Source organism: Convolutriloba macropyga, chromosome 1 (assembly GCF_964194025.1).
Source record: "Convolutriloba macropyga chromosome 1, txConMacr16.3, whole genome shotgun sequence".
NCBI classification, from domain to species: Eukaryota; Metazoa; Xenacoelomorpha; order Acoela; family Convolutidae; genus Convolutriloba; species Convolutriloba macropyga.
The window spans coordinates 40167102-40185795 of NC_134468.1; the positions used below are offsets into that span (position 1 = coordinate 40167102).

The following is an 18694-nucleotide window of genomic DNA, read 5'->3' on the forward strand; positions in this document are numbered from 1 at the left end:
AAGTCTGGATATTGGAAATGGCTGTTCATAAGCTTTGAGCTAAACTGCTTTTGTTTTTTTTTAATTACAATGAGCATTTGGCTTCATACTATTATTTAATGGTTTAATGCGTTATTTTATGATTGAAAATTTTAATTAGCATCTTTGGTGACTTCTACAACGATCAGTTTAATTTAAAATTCAATAATAAAGTGTTCTGATCTGATTTCTTGCTGGTTTCTATTTGTTATTTCATCTATTATCAAAAGGTATTATGTTTTGTGTGTTGTATGGACTTTTTAGTAACGAATTGGGCAGAAAAAAACTGCAAATAGAAGTGTAATTTCTGCGTGCGTGTTGGTTTAAAAAAAATTAACAGCAGGTTCTTTCTTGTTTCAAATGACACTCAAATGTTTCATTAATTTAGCTTCCTCTATCTTAGTTAAACGGAGCACTTCAAATTCCCATTAATGGTCGATAAGCACCAAACTCCATTAAAAAGCTAGTAATGCAATTTAATTTCCTGAGATTCTTTAGTTTTCCTTTAATGAATGGTTGATGGTTTGAGGTAGTGTTCAATCACAGGTTATATCAGTTTGGTTATCTTAGTCTACATTGTATAATGAGCGTTTATCAGAAGGCTGTTTTAGAGCTGCAAGTTGCTAACGTCTGGAGAAAACTTTTTTCTAAATTGTTGCAAGCTTCCTTTTTCACATGGCGATACTGTTTCTGATTTTTTTTTAATCCAGATTGGATATAGCAAGAGGGGAACATTATGAAAGGCTTGATGACGCACGCTATATGCTATCTCTCAATTTTAATACTGCCAAACTAGTAAGATTAACGGATTTTACAACTCTTTGATGCGCTATAATTTGCGATGGCAAGGTTATTTTGATTTTTCTATGGGTTCTAATGAAAAAAAACCTCTCAATTTTCTGGTTTAGATATGATACAATTGATTCTTGTTTTCAACTCTATACTCAAGGCAACTGGTACTGGTGAATTTCACTTTCACTTTTCTCAAAGCTAAAATTAGTGAATTGGCAAGCTCCCTTGGGTTTTTGATGTGCTGCTCTGTAATATGGTTGATAAGATCGGTCTTTGACTGTTGTTCTTCGACCAATGTAAATATAATTTTCACCTGCTCGTATAAATTGGCTCCATCTGTTCACAAGTGCGTCAGATTATTTTCTAGAAACAGTTACCATCAAAATGTTTCCGCAAATGAAAAATTTCCAAGCACTCGTCGAGGCCAAGAATGCAAAGTATCAGAAATTGCAACTGGAAACTGTAGAGAAGGAGAAAGCGCTGATCAAGATGCAAAATTGTGAGAAACAATTGCTTCAGAAACAGTCAGAGCTGGAAGCTAAGATGTCATCTGATAATCAAAAGCTGAGTAGCCTGAGAGTCGAGTTAGGTCAGTGGGCATAAAAGAAATGGTCATCTATTTTCTTTAAATCGGTGACTTCTATTTTTAGACGATGTGTTGTAGAGTAAGTCAGATGCTACACGTGAAAAAAATTTATACGGAAATCAACGCCAAAAGTAAGTTATCACCCCCTATTTTCACGATGTAGAAATTAAATATTTGAGACAATATTACCCTAACTTAAAATCACATTTTGAAAACAGTTTTTACACCATTGATTCTCTACACTAGTCCTCTCGCCTACCTATGAGGTTCAGATAAAACGCAACGTTCACTTGCCAAAATCCCAATGTAAAGTTGAGCTCCATCAAAGTTTCACTGTAAAAAGAAAGTTGTCACAACAATGGCTAAGTTTGCACTTGCGTTAAACATTATAAAGAGAAAAGATGTGAATAAATTGTGTTATTGTTACATTTTTCTTTTTACAAAGTAGCCTTGATGGAGCTCATCAACTTTACATTAGGATTTTTGGCGAGTGAACGTTGCGTTTTATCTGAAATTCATAGGTAGGCGAGAGGAGTAGTGTATCGAAGCAATGGTGTAAAATTGTTTGCAAAATGTGATTTTAAGTAAGGGTATTGTCTAAAAAATTGATTTTCTACATCGTGAAAATAGGGAGTGCTAACTTATTTTGCCGTACAATATAGGTGAAAATTTTCGCGCTGTACGAGCAATAATTTTTGCGTACGTGTGGCTTCTTCAAAGCAATTTTTTACTTTCAATTACTTAGTTTTTTAGCCAAAGATGTTTTTGTCATCTAAGTGGGATCATTTTTGCCATTTTGTCCTATTGGACGCTTTTTATAGCAGTTTAAAATCCTTCTATTTTTTGTAACTTTATTGGGAATATTGTGATTGACCTTTTTTGTTGTAGTTGTTTTGGTGATCTTTCGTTTTATTGCTTCTAATTTTGAGATATGTTTGTTACAGAAAATGGAGTTAATATCATCGAATTTTTATCGGTCTCTAAGTTTTTTAAGATATACTGATAAACGTTACGCAATCGTTTTTCTCGTTCACTAATTAATCTAGAGGTATTCGTAAGATAGCGCTATCAAGAAATGACAAGACGCTTTTATATTATATCGGAAGTTCTCACTGAAAGAATTGATTACGTTTTAATTTTTTAAGTTTTGTGCTTTCTTAGGTAGGCTTTGTTCAGTATGTCTCTGAAAAGTGACGAATATTTGAAAGGCTTATTTGGAGTAATTGTGAATTACCGCGTTAGCAAGTTGTTGGCGTTTTGTTTAAAAAAATGATTTTGTATTTTTTCCTTTTTCTCTGTTTTCTATCAAAGTACCGTTTGTTTTTTTTCTATCAATAGATACTTGATTATTGAATGAAAATGCACATATTTTACGTCAGTAGTTCTCTCAAGGTCGAAATTGTGAACACAGTTTTTTACTTATTTTATCAGTTTTTGTTATCATTTCAAGAAGATTAGTGTGACTAAGTAGTGGGTTAATTTTGTTTAGTGAGTAGTTAGCTGGGACCTAAGTTCTTCATAGCATCAGATTAGAATGCCGCTCTTAAATACAAGTGTACCTCAGTCAGCTGAACGAAGATCAAAAGAAGACAAAAATTTTAGAGCGGCTTTTGTATATAATCTTTCCGAGAGAGCAACAAAGTTTTGGAAAAAATTTTACATGAGCAAATTTTTGATCACGTGCAGCTTTTTCAAAGGAGTTGTTTATTTAACTTTTTCATCTGGGATTTTTCTCACAGATTGAAGTTAATTGTACGTTTTGGACCACGTGTTGAACGGTTTTTTAGCATTAATAGCCGTGAAGCGATATTGTGAGGCTATTATTGGCCTTCTCTTGTTTTTTTTTGTTTCGTCGTCTTGATTTTTGTTACGAACATATGACGTCACAACTACTTTAAATCTGCTTTTTAATAGCCGCCCTCATCTTCTCAGCCGGCTATTCTAGCGCTCCTATTTTTTTTTACTTCGTTGAATTAAAAAATGTTTCGCTTTACCTCATTTTGCCGCTTTTTCAACATTTTGCGTGATATCTTTTTGACTTCTCTAGGCTGGTTTCTCTCATTCTGCTAAAAGTGATTTTGAACATCAGTTGCTCAGCAAAGCAATTCAAAATGAACAGAGTCAGTATAAAAAATTGAAGTCAGAAGTAGAAACGGGATAAACCCATAAAGCCCAATTTTAGATGCCCGCTATTCGAACGTCGTTCCTATAAGTCTTAGTTACCATCTCTAATGCTTATTGGTATTGATAGTAGCACCTGTAGCCTCTCTCTAAGAAACAGATGCACGTTATGTTCAACTAGAAAATGCCATCAAAATAAATCGGGCTCAAAAAATGTTTTTGTACAAAAATCTTTTTTTTTTCAATATCTTCTATTCTTTCAATCCCAATCATGCTTATTGGAATCTACGGCAGCTATTTTCTGGCAATCTGCCGGGTATGTTTGTTCATTCGTTCATGCAATTTCAACTGTGTGCGTGACGTCATTTTTCACTCTTAGTGCAGCTAGATTTTTTGTTCATCCGCGTGATTGAATTTTTGGTCACACGTGTCACTCTTTAAAATTGACTTCCTCACTGAAATTGACGTTTCTTTGCTTTAATTCAAAGAGATAATGTCAAATGAGAGTGCTTTTCACTCTAATTGAAGGTTATTCAAGAGCAGCTAATAGAAACAGCAATGTTATACATATTCTTAATCAAAATTTAACATCTCTGCCCTTAATGAAAAGAATGAGGTTCTTTTGGTCCTGTCTTTTGTACCTTCTTTTTGAAACTCCTGATCTGTGAAGCTATTTCGGCTATGCCGTGTTTTGGTCAATTGGGCCCAATTTTTTTGTAACTTCGTTTTTTGTAGAGGTAAACTTCGATCGATGCTGCATTAATATGCAAGCATCTGAAATCGATACCACAATGTTTCTGAGAGCTTAGAAAATGCCTTCCAAGTGCAATATTGGACCGTATTTCTCAATTTTTGTCAATCTTCGGCTTTTAGTTATTAAATTCTTAATTTTTTGCTCTTTGAGCGGATTTTTTAAAACGAATTTAGTCAACATGTAAGCGTCTTTTCGATAATTCTTGAATTGGATGCCTCTTTTCGACGTGAGGTGTATTTGATTTCTAAAACTGTGCTTCTCATAATCCAATTTGTCAGTTTTCTTAGTGTTTTGTTTGTACTTTGAGTTTATTTACCGTAAAAGCTTTATTGTGCTTTATAGTGGTGCTTTTGGTTTCGTTTTGCTAATTGATTTCTTTTTGGCGATAGCTCTTTATAATTCAGTGAAATTTTTTAACATATTTCGAACATTTTTTTAATTGTTTTACTGTTCTGCAACTCAGCTGTTTTAGCTTATTACTTAGACAGAAAAATGGCTATGTATTGTTCTTGAACCTCAATTGCTTAATAACAAGAAATCTATGTTTTTACTTCATTTTTTTTCTCATTTGTGATTCGAGTTTTCAATTTAGTTTATTTGATTTTTCAAAAATTGCCAATTATTTTTTTAAAATCTGTTTCGCATTGTATGTTTTCTCCACGTTCTATCGTTTTTTTAACATTTCCCGATGACATATTGTTTTATTCGGCCTGCCTTTATTAAATTGAAAATAATCGATTTGAACTAATGATTTTTGCCTTTTTCCGTTGCATTTTTAAAAGTTTTTTTTGTTTGCAATAAATTTTATTAACATAATATGGCACTAAGGTTTTGCTATCTTCACTTTTACAACTTTTGATCAAAATTTTTTTTTGCGAATAATCCATGGACTTGATTTTGGTAACACACGATTTTATGCGTTTGAGTATTGTTCTCTCTTTAGTCTTTTTCGTGATTAGATTCGTTTTGGTTAGTTTTTGTCATTGTGCAGTTTTATCGCGTTCGTTTTCATTTAAAGAGACAAATAATGTTTATAGTTAAAGCGACAAAAATTTGTTAGTTACCAATTGATTACTGTTATAATATTTTTATATTGTGTTTCGATTCAGAGTACTTATGGAAACTGATAAATTTTTTAAACAATTTTTTTTGAAATTTCTTGCAGTTTTCAATTTTTTCCAAAATAAAGTTTTGGGAGCCTACTATGACTTGAATTTTGCTAGTCGCGTACTCTGATGTATTCAATTTTGTACAAAAAAAACTTGGCCTGATTTTAATATAGGAGTATTATAATTTTTAGTTCAGTTGGTTTTAAGGGCTATCTTCATTTTTTACTTTTTTTGTTTTTATTGGTAGGAACCAGTTGATAGTTTTTTCCGGAATTGTTTTTTTCCCAGAGTTTGTTTTCCCATAGTTGTTTCCGGAATTCTCTTGGCTATGTTTTTTTATTTCGCCTTCAAAATTTTTGGTACGACCATATGATGTCACAATCAGTTCAAATCTGCTTTTTGTTCATTAACGTATCGTTTTTCCTTCTTTCTGTTATGTAGTAACTGGTCGATTAGACGGAGTCCGTAACACAATGAATGTCTGTTGAGAAAAATTGTTTTGGGTGACAACTTATATAAATTTGTCTTCAATATATTTTTATTTACTTCTAAATTTACTTTGTTTATTTTGTCTTTTTTGAATAAAGTAGTTAGATGGAATAAATAGTTGATCCAAATGGATGGTTGATTTTCAAAGTCAAATTTTACTTAGAATTGGTTCCGTAGTTTTCCGGCTATGTTTTTTTTAACTCGTCATAACATTAATCACAACTTCGAGGTTTAACTTCTGACTTAACTCACTGTTTCAACTGAATGCAAACTAGATTTTCAACAAATTTACTTGAATACGTTCAGGGTCAAAACGAAAAATCAAACGAACCAGACAGGATAATCCAATAAAGCCCGCGCACTAAGATTGAATGGTTGAAACTCAGTGCATTAAGTTATATAAGTTCCTTAGAGTATACTGCTAGTTGGCATAAGTATTAAGCTTAGTGTCCTCCAAGTTAGAGGCTGAATTGACCTTACTAAAGTGTTCTCGAGTATAAACGCCTCTACGCGGCAGAACTACGAGCGGGCAACAGCTCCCAGGATCCATACATACTGTACACAGACTGCGAGAAACGGGTTTTTGCGGCGGGATCAGGCAAGCGCAGTCTCTGGTCCCTAGTATGCATTTGACTGCGAAACACATATTTGCCCGGCTTCTTAAGCCACGTAAGCTTTTAAGATGTTATGTACTATCTGGAATGAAGTTTGCATGGTGGTTTACTATCAAATTTGTGCAAGCTTCCTTGAAAAACTCATAAAGGTGCAAAAGCAGAAAAACATGAGCTGGATTGCTGTTTAACAACGGATGGGAGTTGAAAATTGACTGCATTATGCATGGAAACAGTGTTTACATGTTGCTCAAACTGAAAACAATTTTTCGGGTTGTCAAAAACCAGATATCAAGTTTCAACCCAGAGCTTTCTTTTATACTGGTGCACAATTCTAGAATAAACTATTGGATTATCCGAGATCAGAAGTTTAATACGAACGCTTCGAAAAACAACTAAAATCTTATTCTTCTGGAAATTTTCAGGCTATTATTTCACGCAATTTTGATCATAAAAGGTGCTAAAACTTTCTACGTCATCGACAGAATTTCTCATTATTAGACGAGTTTTTCTTTTTCCGATGCAAACATCTTTTGAATCTTAAGCATGATTTATTGCTTTGTGATTTTAGATGCCAGAACAAGTCACGAATTCGCTGTAGATTTTGTTTTGAAACCAATTTTGATGTTGATTGAAGAGTAAATGTAGCGTCAATCACGGAAAGCAACTGCTATTAACTTGCTTACCTATTTGAGAGATGATTTTAGAGCTTGAGAAGGAACGTGGGAATTGGTTAGACGTGTCTTTGCAAAAAGAGAGTACTCTTAATCAAGAATTGCAGAATGAAGTGAAAGTGGCCAATGATAGTCTGGAGGAATTGAGGAAGAATAGTTTTGGTGAACTTGTCAAATCTTGTGATATATTATCGCTCTCTGAACAACGAAAGGTCCAGGATCGCATGTTAGTCTTAATCATGCTCAGAACGGGTTGAGAGAATATCCATATTAAGGACTTGTGATCTTGACTTGTGATTTTTGAATTTGTCAAGAACAATTAAATGATCGCAATATAAGACTTAAGCTCATCCTTTAGATCACTGATTATCGTATTTTTCCTTCAATTGGTCTGTTGAAAGCATGGATTTCTTTTGGCTGTTATTTTTTTGTGGTATATTTGGGAATCCAGGGCTAAAGTTGATTTATCCGAGATTGAGCGACTAAAACAAAGGAGGGAAGAATGCAGAAAAATCTGTGGTGAGCTTGAAGCTCTTCTTCAAGAAAAAGAAAAGGCGTTATCGTGCAAGCAACAGGGTCAAGCAGAACTGAATACGCTAAGAAAGGAGACCGCTGTCCAAGAGAAATGCATCAATGCTTGGAAGATCAAGATTGAAAAATGTTCAAACCGAAGCAAGGTTTTGGGTTCAAGTAGTTCCATTGGAAACCCAAGTTGCAGCAGCGACAGAACATCTTCGCCGATGCTTGGCAGAATCCCCAACATGGTGAAGTATCCGTCGTATGGTTTGGGGTGTTATGGGTATCAGGCTGGTATTCAGCGGGCAAGTCCCATGTCTAGTGACGTTGAAATGATTGAAAATGAAATAGAAGCAGAGCTGCTGGAACATGAACAAATGATGATGCAGTATTTTTCTCGCTGATGTTGAGAGCTATATGCTGTAGCCCCGTCTTCACGTTAATTATGAAGGTGTTCTTTTTATGTGTGAAGGTGTTTTGAGTTTTATCAACAAATTTTGAAATAGAATGATCTATGTTCGCGGAAATGAACTTGGTGCCTTGTTATTGCTGAGGTTGTGGATAGGATTGATTCAAAATACAAGATTTCAACATAACGAATGTCATGTTATAAGCAACCCTAAATATGGCGGAAACAGCCAATTTGCTAGAATAATGCTTATTTCGAATTTTTTGCTTAAGAGCAGTGGGCTTTTTGTTAAAATCGGTGTTCAGCAAACTTTTTTCAGATGTAAGAATGACATAAACGGTTGCATCTTAGAATGGCAACCTCCGAGAGGTCTCTGGGGACATTGAGCCTCCACCAAGGCAACCTTCTCATCCTCTCACTTGACAAGGGATTCCGATCAGGCACTCCTGGTGACCAAATTGACAGCTTGGTCCGTCTCCCAACTATCCTGAACCAAATTCCTTTGCCGGTTCTGATCAACTCGGCCTTTTTAAAGCTTGCCGATCTCTTTAGAGCAGCGAACAATGCAGTCAGAGCGTACATTGTCAATGTGTGTGAGAAGTTTATACTGCAGGACTTCGCGGCAAAGATTATCAACAAGTCGGATTACTTGCAAAAGATAGAATCTGTAATGCACAGTAACGATCCGGTGGCCAGATCATTAGCATTACGTCAGTTGGGAGTGTTTAGGCAATTATTTCATTTTTAATCAATCTGTTAGACAAGTTTGCTGCTAAACTTATCTGAAATTATCATCGTTTTGTAGCTCTCGCTTTGTCCGATGGCATTGGTTTGTGATGAGACAGTTCTAATAACTGAGTATTTGCCTTGTGCTTTTGATTTTTATGCAAAGTTGAGGTTGAAACCATCTTTTTTCATCAATTTCAGTTCTATCAGGCCTTAACTATTGAATAATAAGTGAATACTGTCTACTGATATAAAAAGCAAACCTCGAACTTTTATCGATCGGGAAAAAAGAATTTTAAAAATCAATATGTAAAGCTAAAATGAAATATGTTGTTTGGTGTATAGTTCGATTGGACGAGAGAAAGTGAGTTGTCACCACTTTGTGAAGAATGCACTCGACTCCAATGACCAGGTCGAGGTGGAGGCTGCCCTTTTCGCCGCCTACCAGTACTCTCTTGCATCGCCCATGTTCTCTGCTATGATTATTTCTAAGGTAAGTCATTAGTCCTGCTCTTAATAGTTCATCTAATCGTATCAGTTTAGCTTTTTGTATAACAAAGTAGCGGAGAAAATTGCCACCCATTTCAAATTAACATCAACTTTATGTAAATTCAGTTCGTGGCCAGAACCGAAACCGAACAGCTCATCCTTCAGCTTCTCAATCTGAACTTCAGATCAGAATTGCCAATGATAAAAAGATGTTTGATAGCAGAGAAGTTACTCTAGGAACATTTTTGCCTGCCACACGGTTTGAGCGCTAAATCACGGCAGTTCAATATTTGTGCTGCTGGGGGAGGGTGAGGGGTAGGGGAAGGGACAGCGAAATTATGTGGGCTTACAGAGGTATTACGGGTCTTTCCCATTATAGCCCCCCCCCCCCCCCCCCCCCATGAAAGTATATCCCCCCCCATTATGGTATATTTACCATGATGGGGGGCTATAGGTTATCTGACCACTAAGCTGGGGGGGGGGGGGGGGGGGGGGCTATAATGGGAAAGACCCGGTATTACTATACAGACCTGATTTTGTTATATAACCCGAGAGCTCCGAGTACAGAAATGCGTGGAGCGTATTATTTTCTGTTTACGGCATAATTTATTCTTTTCGTGCACGCTGTGTTAACCGGGAGGTAGAAAGAATTCATACGTACTATGTACAGGCATTTGTGAAATAAGAGAGACTGGTGCATGGAATGCTGGTTAACAGCTGCCTGAAAGTAAAAGTGCTCCATCTGTCAACTGTTTTAATTATCAGTAACATTGTTAATATATTGCTCTGAAGTCGAGTTAGGTACCAACAGGACTCAAATAATTGCTACAAATTAACTTTTTAATGGGTTGTCCTCTTTGTTGGACGACCTCAATGAAACTGTAAATATGTGAAGAGAGGTATGTACGTATATGTAGTAAGTTGGGAAAGGGAAGAAAAGTGGAAAACATTTGCGTCAAGTGTTACGTGCCAGAGCTGCAGTGTCATATAGAACTCAAACAAGGTACGTGACGTTGCCAAAGTCGATTCGAAATTCTGTCAAATAGGAAAGCTCTGGAAAATTTCCATATTTTCTCACATGAGACTCAGGTCCAAGAGTATGGTGTGTTGCAGATCCAAGCGTTACTGGATAGTGTGACCTGTTGTCCTGATCACATAGTGTCTCTGATCAGCATCCTGGGTAACTGTGGCCACGATCTAGAGTCTAGCTCCAAAGTGGTGCAGGTAGTGTTGAGCTATGCCAACACATTCAACACTACACCCCATCTGCTGCACATTGTCAACACAGCATCTGAGACTGCTATCAGGAACAGGTTAATGCGTACCGGCAGCCACCGTGCAAACTTAAGAGAGCGGTACAGAAAAATGAATCCCTAAATAAGTGGGAAACAAAGCTATGTATGTAAAGGGAGGGGGCAGAGGTCATGAATCTTTGTATTAATGCAATTAGTCGATTGTTGGTATCTGATAAGAAAACTGATTCAGATGGCAAAATATGCTAAATAAGTTCCTGATTTTTGTGAGATGTTAGGTTTTCTAAAATTACATGAAAGAAGGCTTCTTTCATCTTTTGACTAGGTGGCTGTGCACCTGCACACCACTGAGAGTCCGAGCAGGACTTTCGGACTTGACCCCCAGACACTCGGCTTGTATTTACTGATTTTGGCGACAAAACGTTACTTGCAACGTTTTAGATGGTAAATGTTATCAGGATTCTCAAAGTGCACAGCTCAAAATTTCATAAAATACTATTCTAATTTTCAATTTTTTTATGATTTTTTTTGATGAACATGATGAAAAACAACAAAAGAATCATAGATGCTCAGTCTATTTTCTGAAAAAAAAGTTCTAAGATACTTATACTGTACGTACTGATGTAGCAAGATACTGATAGGATGCATAGGGTCCGGGTTCTCTGTACTTTTGTTAGGAGCTGTATTACGCTCTCCAAGCTCAAGCATTCCGTTGCTTATTTGATATAATAATAATAAATTTGTTTCTACGTAATCGCAGCGGAGCAGCATTAGGCTTTTAGTCTGCAGTGCATTAACAGAAGTCTGTTCTTAGCTGTCCTTTTTCTATTATTCCCCACATCTCAGACTTATTTGATATCCTTTGACTTAATTTATTGGGATTTCTTGACGCCAAACCCTATAACAGTAGAATTCATTAAATTCTGCAAATGTATTTGAAGTAAGTTGTAAATAGTTAGTTTGTGAGTTATAGAGTGATGTGCAATGAAGTGATAGATGAAGTGTTGGATCACCTGGTCATCCATGACAAGAGACCGGCTGTGCAACAGACCAGCCTCGCTTGTCTCCTCAAGTTCGCCCAGCGAGTCCCACATGCATGGACTAATGAGCAGTCCAACTATTTATTGAAGTGAGTAGCTGTTACTTTGCTTTTGAAGCTGCTAACTGATTTGCCTTTTTGTGTGCAACAAGTAATCGCATTTAAAGAGTTTGTGATCTGAAGTCCGCTGATTGAATTGATCGCAATTACTTGTTTAACTGCTCCCGAACAAAGTTTGTAGCAATTATTTGAGTGCAAAGTTTGTAGCAATTATTATTATTTCTCTTCTTCGTTTTTTGAGTTCAAATGCACTGGAAAAGCTCAAATGCATCAAGTTCTCGGACTGCCTATTGTTTAATAGCTCTAGAAAGAAGCAATTCTTTTAGTAGCTATTTATGTGCTTGACCGATCTTTCGATTCGGTTGAGATTCGCGACCTAAGCCTTGAGTGCTATATAATCTAATTTGGGCCTTACCTTAACTTTTTTTATTGAGATTTTAACTCTTGACAGCAAGTGAATGCAAACTTTCTAACTTCGATTGTGTACCTTTTTTGCTCAAAGGTTGATAAAAAAGAGACTGGTCTAAGTTTTATAATTCTCCTCAGTTCAGGTGTTGGACTTAATTGAATTTTGTGCGTTTAATTTTTCCTCGCATGGTTTTCTTCTACTCTTGGTTATCTTTTTTGTATTGTCTGAATGGTTAAGAGTACAGTTCCGATTTGGAAGTTCGGTGGCTACTTTGTAAAAACGAGGTAGTGATGCATTCAAGTTGCAACTGCAGAGATAATGTAGCATTATGCAAGACTTGGATTTTTGAATTTAAACAATTTCACAATAGATTTTGTAATTAATGTCAAAAGTTTTTTTTCAGCATGATTGATTTATTTTTCTTTTTGAGGCAAAATGATAATTTGGTTAGGTAAATTTCAACGAAAAACATGCGTAAGAACAGCGGATATTTGGGAGCTGAGATGGATTCAAATTTGCGCTTTCAAATTCAATTTTATAAGTTGCTCCCACAAATGGTCGTGGTCATAAGATTGTTATATATTATTATACGTCATGAAATACCTTCTGAAGCACAATTAATGTTTAGATCACCAGTACTCTTACAGTTAAATTTAAATACCTTATTTTTCTTAACTTTAGCAACTCGTGAACACAACGGATAAACTGACAAATAAATTGGGCGATCATAAAAGTATGCTACATGACAAAAATCTCTTGACGAAATCTTACATTTTGCCAGCAGAATTACTAATCACTCGAAATGAGTATTTATAAGTTCAGAAATTTTAGTTTTTCTTAAAATGAATTTTGTACTGTTAACTTTTTCATTGAGAGAATATTTTGTTGAGAAAAAATTGCAGAACAGAACAACCTATTATAATAAAAGCAAGCCACCGTTCCTTACTGCAAAGAAGCATTCGGAATTGCAATGAACTTCCTCTCGTACGATTCGAAGAATTCATTAACTACTTCAAAAATTAATCGATAACTGCACTAATATTTGTGCTTTCGTTGCAACCTTGTAATATTAACTCGCAGAAAAATAAGATGGATTCAAGTAGACTCTTATTCGATCTTCAAATGGAAAACCTCTCACAAGTACAGATATGGGAGTTTTCTGTATGAAAATTGTATTCTACAAATGAGTTGAGAATCTGAGTAATAACTTTGTGGGAGTATTTCGAAAAAAATATGTGGATTAGAAAATAAACTGACCTTTTTTTAAAAAAGGAAAAAAAGCTGATCAAAAGTTGTCCGAGCGTAACTTGGTTCTCCAAAAGAAACAGACCATCTGCTGACAAAGCTTATTACATAGAACACAATTGTTTTTCTTTCAGTGAACAAAGAGCTTTTAATTGCGAGTGAAGTTTGAACCCATAAAAGTAAATGTCTTTTTTTATTCAAAATGTATACATGACCGTTTTCTTCTAGAACATTCTTTTGCTCGCTTCTAGGGCTTATTTTTAATGCAAAAATATCAAGATTAACTAAAAAATTGTACAAATTAATATTAACAAAGACTATCTGGTTATAAAGATTGTCCACAAAATCATGAGAAAGTACGGATGTTCGTTAAAGAAACTTTCAATTTAGATGCTGAAAATGTTTTTATGGAGTTTGAAAAGCGGTTGTTTGCTAAATTTTCTGAAAAATTTGGCAATTTTAAGCTTGTTAGTTAAAAGAATTTTAAGCTGGTTATTATTTAAAGGAACAGAACAAAAAAGGAACAGAACAATATTATTTAAAGGAACAGAACAAAAGCTTGTTATTTAAGAGTACACTTTAATTCAAATTTCGCAAAATTTTTCTCCGGTGTCCTTAATAGTTAACTTGCTCTTGAATCACAGTAATGAAAAGCAGTTCTGACCACTTGATAGGCAACATGGAAGTTAACAATTGCCTTAAGTCTTTGTTTCTTATCCAAATTGGTTATTATGCCAGATTAGCTTCAAATAAATTTGAAATTGGTTTTGAAAAGCCATTTGTTACGGGACAAAAGCTAGAGGTGGAAGAAATGTTAAACATCCTAATTGTTCAATTCAGACAATTTACATCAGTGGAGGAAATTTTTTTATTCAGAAACTTTTCATTGGAAATAAAATGTGGCAAAGAGGAATTGTTGGCCACAAAAGATCACATTTATGGTGGCAAAAGAATAATCTACATCAATTGTTCAAGAAGAAAAATTTGAACTGAATGAGCAAGTTCTATGCTTCCTCCCTGGCGAACTTATCCCCTGGTGTTTTGAAAAATAATTTGTAACCAGAGATCAGTACGCACCCGGAAGAGATTTTTGTCCTTCCTCTGAAAGAAGGTTATGGCATACTCCCTTAATTGAGGAGGTTTCGCTGTGGAGTTATTATCCTTCTAGTACGGTTTTTATTCAGTATTTTGCTAAGTTTTTCCAAGTGCAGGGTACAAGGTGAAAACGTTCTGATTTCTGCTAAGTTGATTTCTAAGTTAATAGGGGTGCTTGATACAAGCGACTGAACGGAGCTGCGGTAGTGGTAGGAACTGAAATAATACAATTTAACTCCGTGTAATATTTTTCCGTTTTCTGTTATCAACCAAGCTAAGGCGTGATACTACGGCTCTCTAAAAAAAAGCCGGAAGCCGGGGAGTGAACCTGGGACCTCCTGATACAAAGCAAAAGATATAGTGTACTGCGCTACGGGTGCTTTATAGGTTAAGTTTTTTGGATGAGAACATGCTGGGAGAAATTCATCATAAAAATGCAATTTTTAAGTTTTGTTTCATGGTTTCTGTTTTTTGTTTTCATCTGTTTTCTTTTTCATCTGAGTTCATTTTGAAATCCCAAATTTTTCTTTTCTGTCTCATTGGCTCCAGTGGGAGTTCTTTGGTTGGTACTATTCGTCTAGTTGGTGCCTTTCATCTCTTCTTCTGAGAGCTTTTGAAAATCATTGTGTTTCGCTTGAATGGAAAGAAAAATGAATTAATTGAGTTCTCATATTTTGTGGGTTGGTAAAAGAGGGATTGTGGGGAAAAATGGTATTGTGGTATTGGCACTGTGCTGTTCTATTTCTTGTTGTAAACGATTGTTATACTGTGTCATGATCTTTGATGGAGCTCTGAAAAGGATTGTATTTAAAATGGGATTATTATATTTAAAGATTACTTCATTGGAACATTTATATCGATATTATAATCAACAAGAAATGGGAGGGGGGTTACTGGAACAAAGCAATGGGTGTTAAAAGCAAAACTGAGGTTTTGGCAACAAAGTTAATATATGGTTTCTTCTAGGAAAAATGATTATGGTGCAAAGAAATTGATGATCATTTACTGTTCGTTGGCGCTGCGAAACAAATGTTCTCTGTGGTTTCGTCATGTGCAGTGAAATGGGTGTAACAATGCATTCGAGTGGTGACTGCTAACTGCTCTACTGATACAAAATTTATTGTTACGTTGCTCTTCTGTTACAATGATTATTTTAGTATGATAGAAGCATCTATTAAGAATTTTTTTTGAAGTGGAATGCAAGCAATACAAACTAAACGGGATCAAACGTTGAAAAAATAAGTTTTTAAATTCAATTAAGTGACAATAAGTACAGATAGGGGATACGATTTTGGCATAAAAACTTCCTGCGTGTTGGCTTACGAAATGATTAATTCGTTGGTTCACTCCAAGTTTTCTAGTGGGCTCAAGACGAACGCCAACACGTAGATATAGTTAATGAATTCGCGTTCAAACGTCACTGTTTTTGGATGGAGGGCGACTGCCTTCTTCCTTGTGTTCTACGAATATTTATATCGTGCCGTCCTCTCGGACTATAAAGTCGTCAAAGACGGCCAATTTGACATCTTTTCGAATAGGGCTTCCATGGTACACATATAAATACTTAGGTTTTTCCAAATTTGTTGGCATGTAGCTATCATCTGGATTCGGCAATCTCCAGCTGTTACTCGTTTTTTAGGTGACTTTTTTAGATAATAGGTTAAGGCTGATTGATTGGCAGTGTAACGAGAAAGGAAAAGATAAAGTACGATAGAGTGAGTATGAAAGATATAGTAAGATAGATATTTCGAGCGGAGTAAGAGCCTTATAAATCTTTTTCCTAACGAAAGCGGTTTCTTTGGGCGTAATACTGTTTCTTTGTTCTTTCTGAATATTTTTTTTTATTGTCGCGCAGGAGCGTGATTGTAAAAATTAAAGCCATTCGTTTTGTGAATTTTTCCAAGGTGGCCTAGAGAATTAAATGATTTCGGTGGTAAATATTTTTTTCTCGGCCAATAAGGGTGACGCTCTTGTTTTTCTAATAGAAGGAATAAAGTTTGGTTGACGCTGCTGGAAAATGAAATTAATTCTGTGGAGTAACAACTATATGCAGAAGTTCAAATTTATTTTAGTTTAAGTAATGCCCCCTGTACATTTTTGAATTTTTTTCCGCGTGGGGTGCTAATCGATAGGTGAAACTATAAGCTGCCTTAGTTTTTTTTTATTGGACGCAAAGCTGAAACTACAAGTGACTAATTTAAGGCTGGTTTGGGTATAGAAGGAAAGCAGTTTCAATTTTTTCTCGCTTTCTTCAATATTTGCGCTTTCAAATTAATTTTTGTTCTTTGGTTTACAGAGTTCAGTTCTTTGGTTTACAGGGTTCAGGACTTCTTGATTGTAAGTTGTCCTTTTTTGAAAAGTGGTTTTTCTGTGGTGTAACATGTTTGAAAAACACAAGCATGTATGTGGCTACAATAGTTAGATGTAGATACAGTGATAACATTCTGCATCCGAGTTGTTTTAATTCAAATTCACCATCGATCAACTCGATTTTCCTTTTCTAATAAATTGTCGTGCTCGGATATATTTGGAATGACCTGGTTTAAAGTAGGCCATTTGTGGTGTAGAATTATCAATAACGGTTGACCAGAATGTAATGGTGTCGCAGGGTAAGATATGATATTCTTGGAAAACTCCTATTTTGACGTCGAAGTCGACATGAAATTTCATGAAAAGGGCATACCTAGTTTGAGTAAGGAGGTTATAAGTGTCGCCCTGGTTAGAGGTTTCGTATGGGGTGTCCATGTTACAAACCTTGAACTGCTTCTTGATATTCGGGATCAAGAGGGTCGTCTTTGATTACGTTGGTCACAAAAGACGAATTGTATAATTCGTATGCAACAGTAATTATTTGCTAAGTGTTTGATTTTAGGACAAACCGTTTTTTTGGCTCAAGTGGCATGTGGTGCAAGCCGCGAACAGTGGACAAAAATGGTCAAGGGATAATTGTTGTTGCTAAAGCACGATATTATAAATGTTTATGCTGTCGCTTTGATCGAAAGGGGGAATGGAGAATATAATCGGCTGGTATATATAATATTCTAATATTGAGTTTTTGTAAATCAATTCTTGTCAGAGTGGGATTCGTAAGTGGTTATAGCAAATGAAGAGGAGATTGTGTTCTCGGTTTGGGAACAACTTAAGAGGTTGTTGGGGGTTTCGTGATCACGTGGTTGTTCAAGTCCTCGGCAGTTCGGGTTGGTTAAATTTTATTGTTTCTTTTGCTGACGTCAATGGAAGGCGTTCGTAAAACTGCAATTAAATGTGTTCTTACTGCCGCGTAATTTTGGTTAGTTTTTTCAATTATTAATCTTTAATCTGGCTTTTATCAATTATTACATAGCGTTGTCCGTTATTCAGCAATTAATCTTTGTGATTCCGAGAACATGTATGGAATCAGCCCCTGCCTCGGCTTGAGAGGTTCAAAGGGGGTTGCTCATCCGATCGCTTGATTAAGTGTAGCAGCTAGAATTCTCGCAAATTTATTTCTCAGCTATGTGTTTTCGTACTTTTTGTTCTGTTGGCTGTATATAATATATATATATATATATATATATATATATATATATATATATATATATATATATATATATATATATATATATATATATATATATATATATATATATATATATATATATATATATATATATATTTGAATTTAGTTGTTTGCTCTGTGTGTTGAAGGGACGTTTCACACAGTCGTATAGGCCTCATCTTTCTCTGTGTTTTCCTGGATGCGTTGTGATGATTGAAAAGCTCTTTTTGTTTTGTTTTTCCTCTTAGATAATTGTCTGATCTTTCTTTTTCGGAGTGTTTTTCTCGGTGGTTTTTGCTGGGTGTGTACATGTGTTTGGGAAAAGGCCCGGGGCCCTGATGGCTTGATTTTTTTCAAAGCCGTCTTTTGTGGCTAAAATATTAAGGCCGTCTCTGTTCTAGTTTTTGAGAAATCGAGGTTTAAACTTGGCCATTTTCAAACACTTAATTTTTGTGAAATTTCTCCCCTCAAAATATATCTGTGGGCTCAGGCGTTTTTTTTCGTTTTTTTCTCGATAATTCTTCTTTTGTTATCTTTCTTTTTTTGGGTGCGGGTCGATTAACATGTTGGATTGGTAGAGTTCTTTCTTGTTTTGTTGCAGTCGTCAAATATTGTTACGGGGTAATGTTTACGGCGTCCGCTGTTTGTTGTTTTAGTCTTGCTCTTTTTGGTTTTCAAGTTCATTTTTAATCAATTTTCAAGAGGAAGTACTAATCAACATTTATGTAACGGATGTTCTTGTAAGTATTCGTAATCGTTGA

The 18694-nt window shown here is 35.4% G+C and overlaps 3 protein-coding genes across 3 annotated transcripts in view; all 3 read left to right on the forward strand.

Moving 5' to 3' along the window:
• Positions 1-18694, forward strand: part of LOC142338988 (uncharacterized) — a 239736-nt gene that overhangs the window by 89893 nt on the left and 131149 nt on the right. The window lies entirely within an intron of this gene.
• On the forward strand, positions 1195-8178 carry LOC142340536 (uncharacterized). Its single transcript, XM_075391166.1, has 3 exons — positions 1195-1399; positions 7188-7380; positions 7606-8178. The coding sequence occupies exons 1-3, from the start codon at positions 1195-1197 to the stop codon at positions 8072-8074; spliced, it is 867 nt and encodes a 288-aa protein (XP_075247281.1). The 3' UTR covers positions 8075-8178.
• Positions 8364-18694, forward strand: part of LOC142338903 (integrator complex subunit 7-like) — a 44004-nt gene continuing 33673 nt past the window's right edge. The window contains exons 1-4 of the mRNA XM_075388625.1: positions 8364-8808; positions 9151-9298; positions 10408-10607; positions 11521-11676. Of these exons, the coding sequence (XP_075244740.1) occupies positions 8432-8808; positions 9151-9298; positions 10408-10607; positions 11521-11676 (881 nt within the window). The 5' untranslated portion in view covers positions 8364-8431. The remainder of the gene's footprint in view (positions 8809-9150; positions 9299-10407; positions 10608-11520; positions 11677-18694) is intronic.

What these genes read in the sequence shown, in the direction of transcription:
- LOC142340536 (XM_075391166.1), top strand. Translation starts at nt 1,195, where the DNA reads ATGTTTCCGCAAATGAAAAATTTCCAAGCACTCGTCGAGGCCAAGAAT. An exon ending in TAGCCTGAGAGTCGAGTTAG is followed by an intron (nt 1,400 to 7,187) that starts GTCAGTGGGCAT and finishes AGATGATTTTAG; the next exon opens with AGCTTGAGAAGGAACGTGGG. An exon ending in CGAAAGGTCCAGGATCGCAT is followed by an intron (nt 7,381 to 7,605) that starts GTTAGTCTTAAT and finishes TTGGGAATCCAG; the next exon opens with GGCTAAAGTTGATTTATCCG.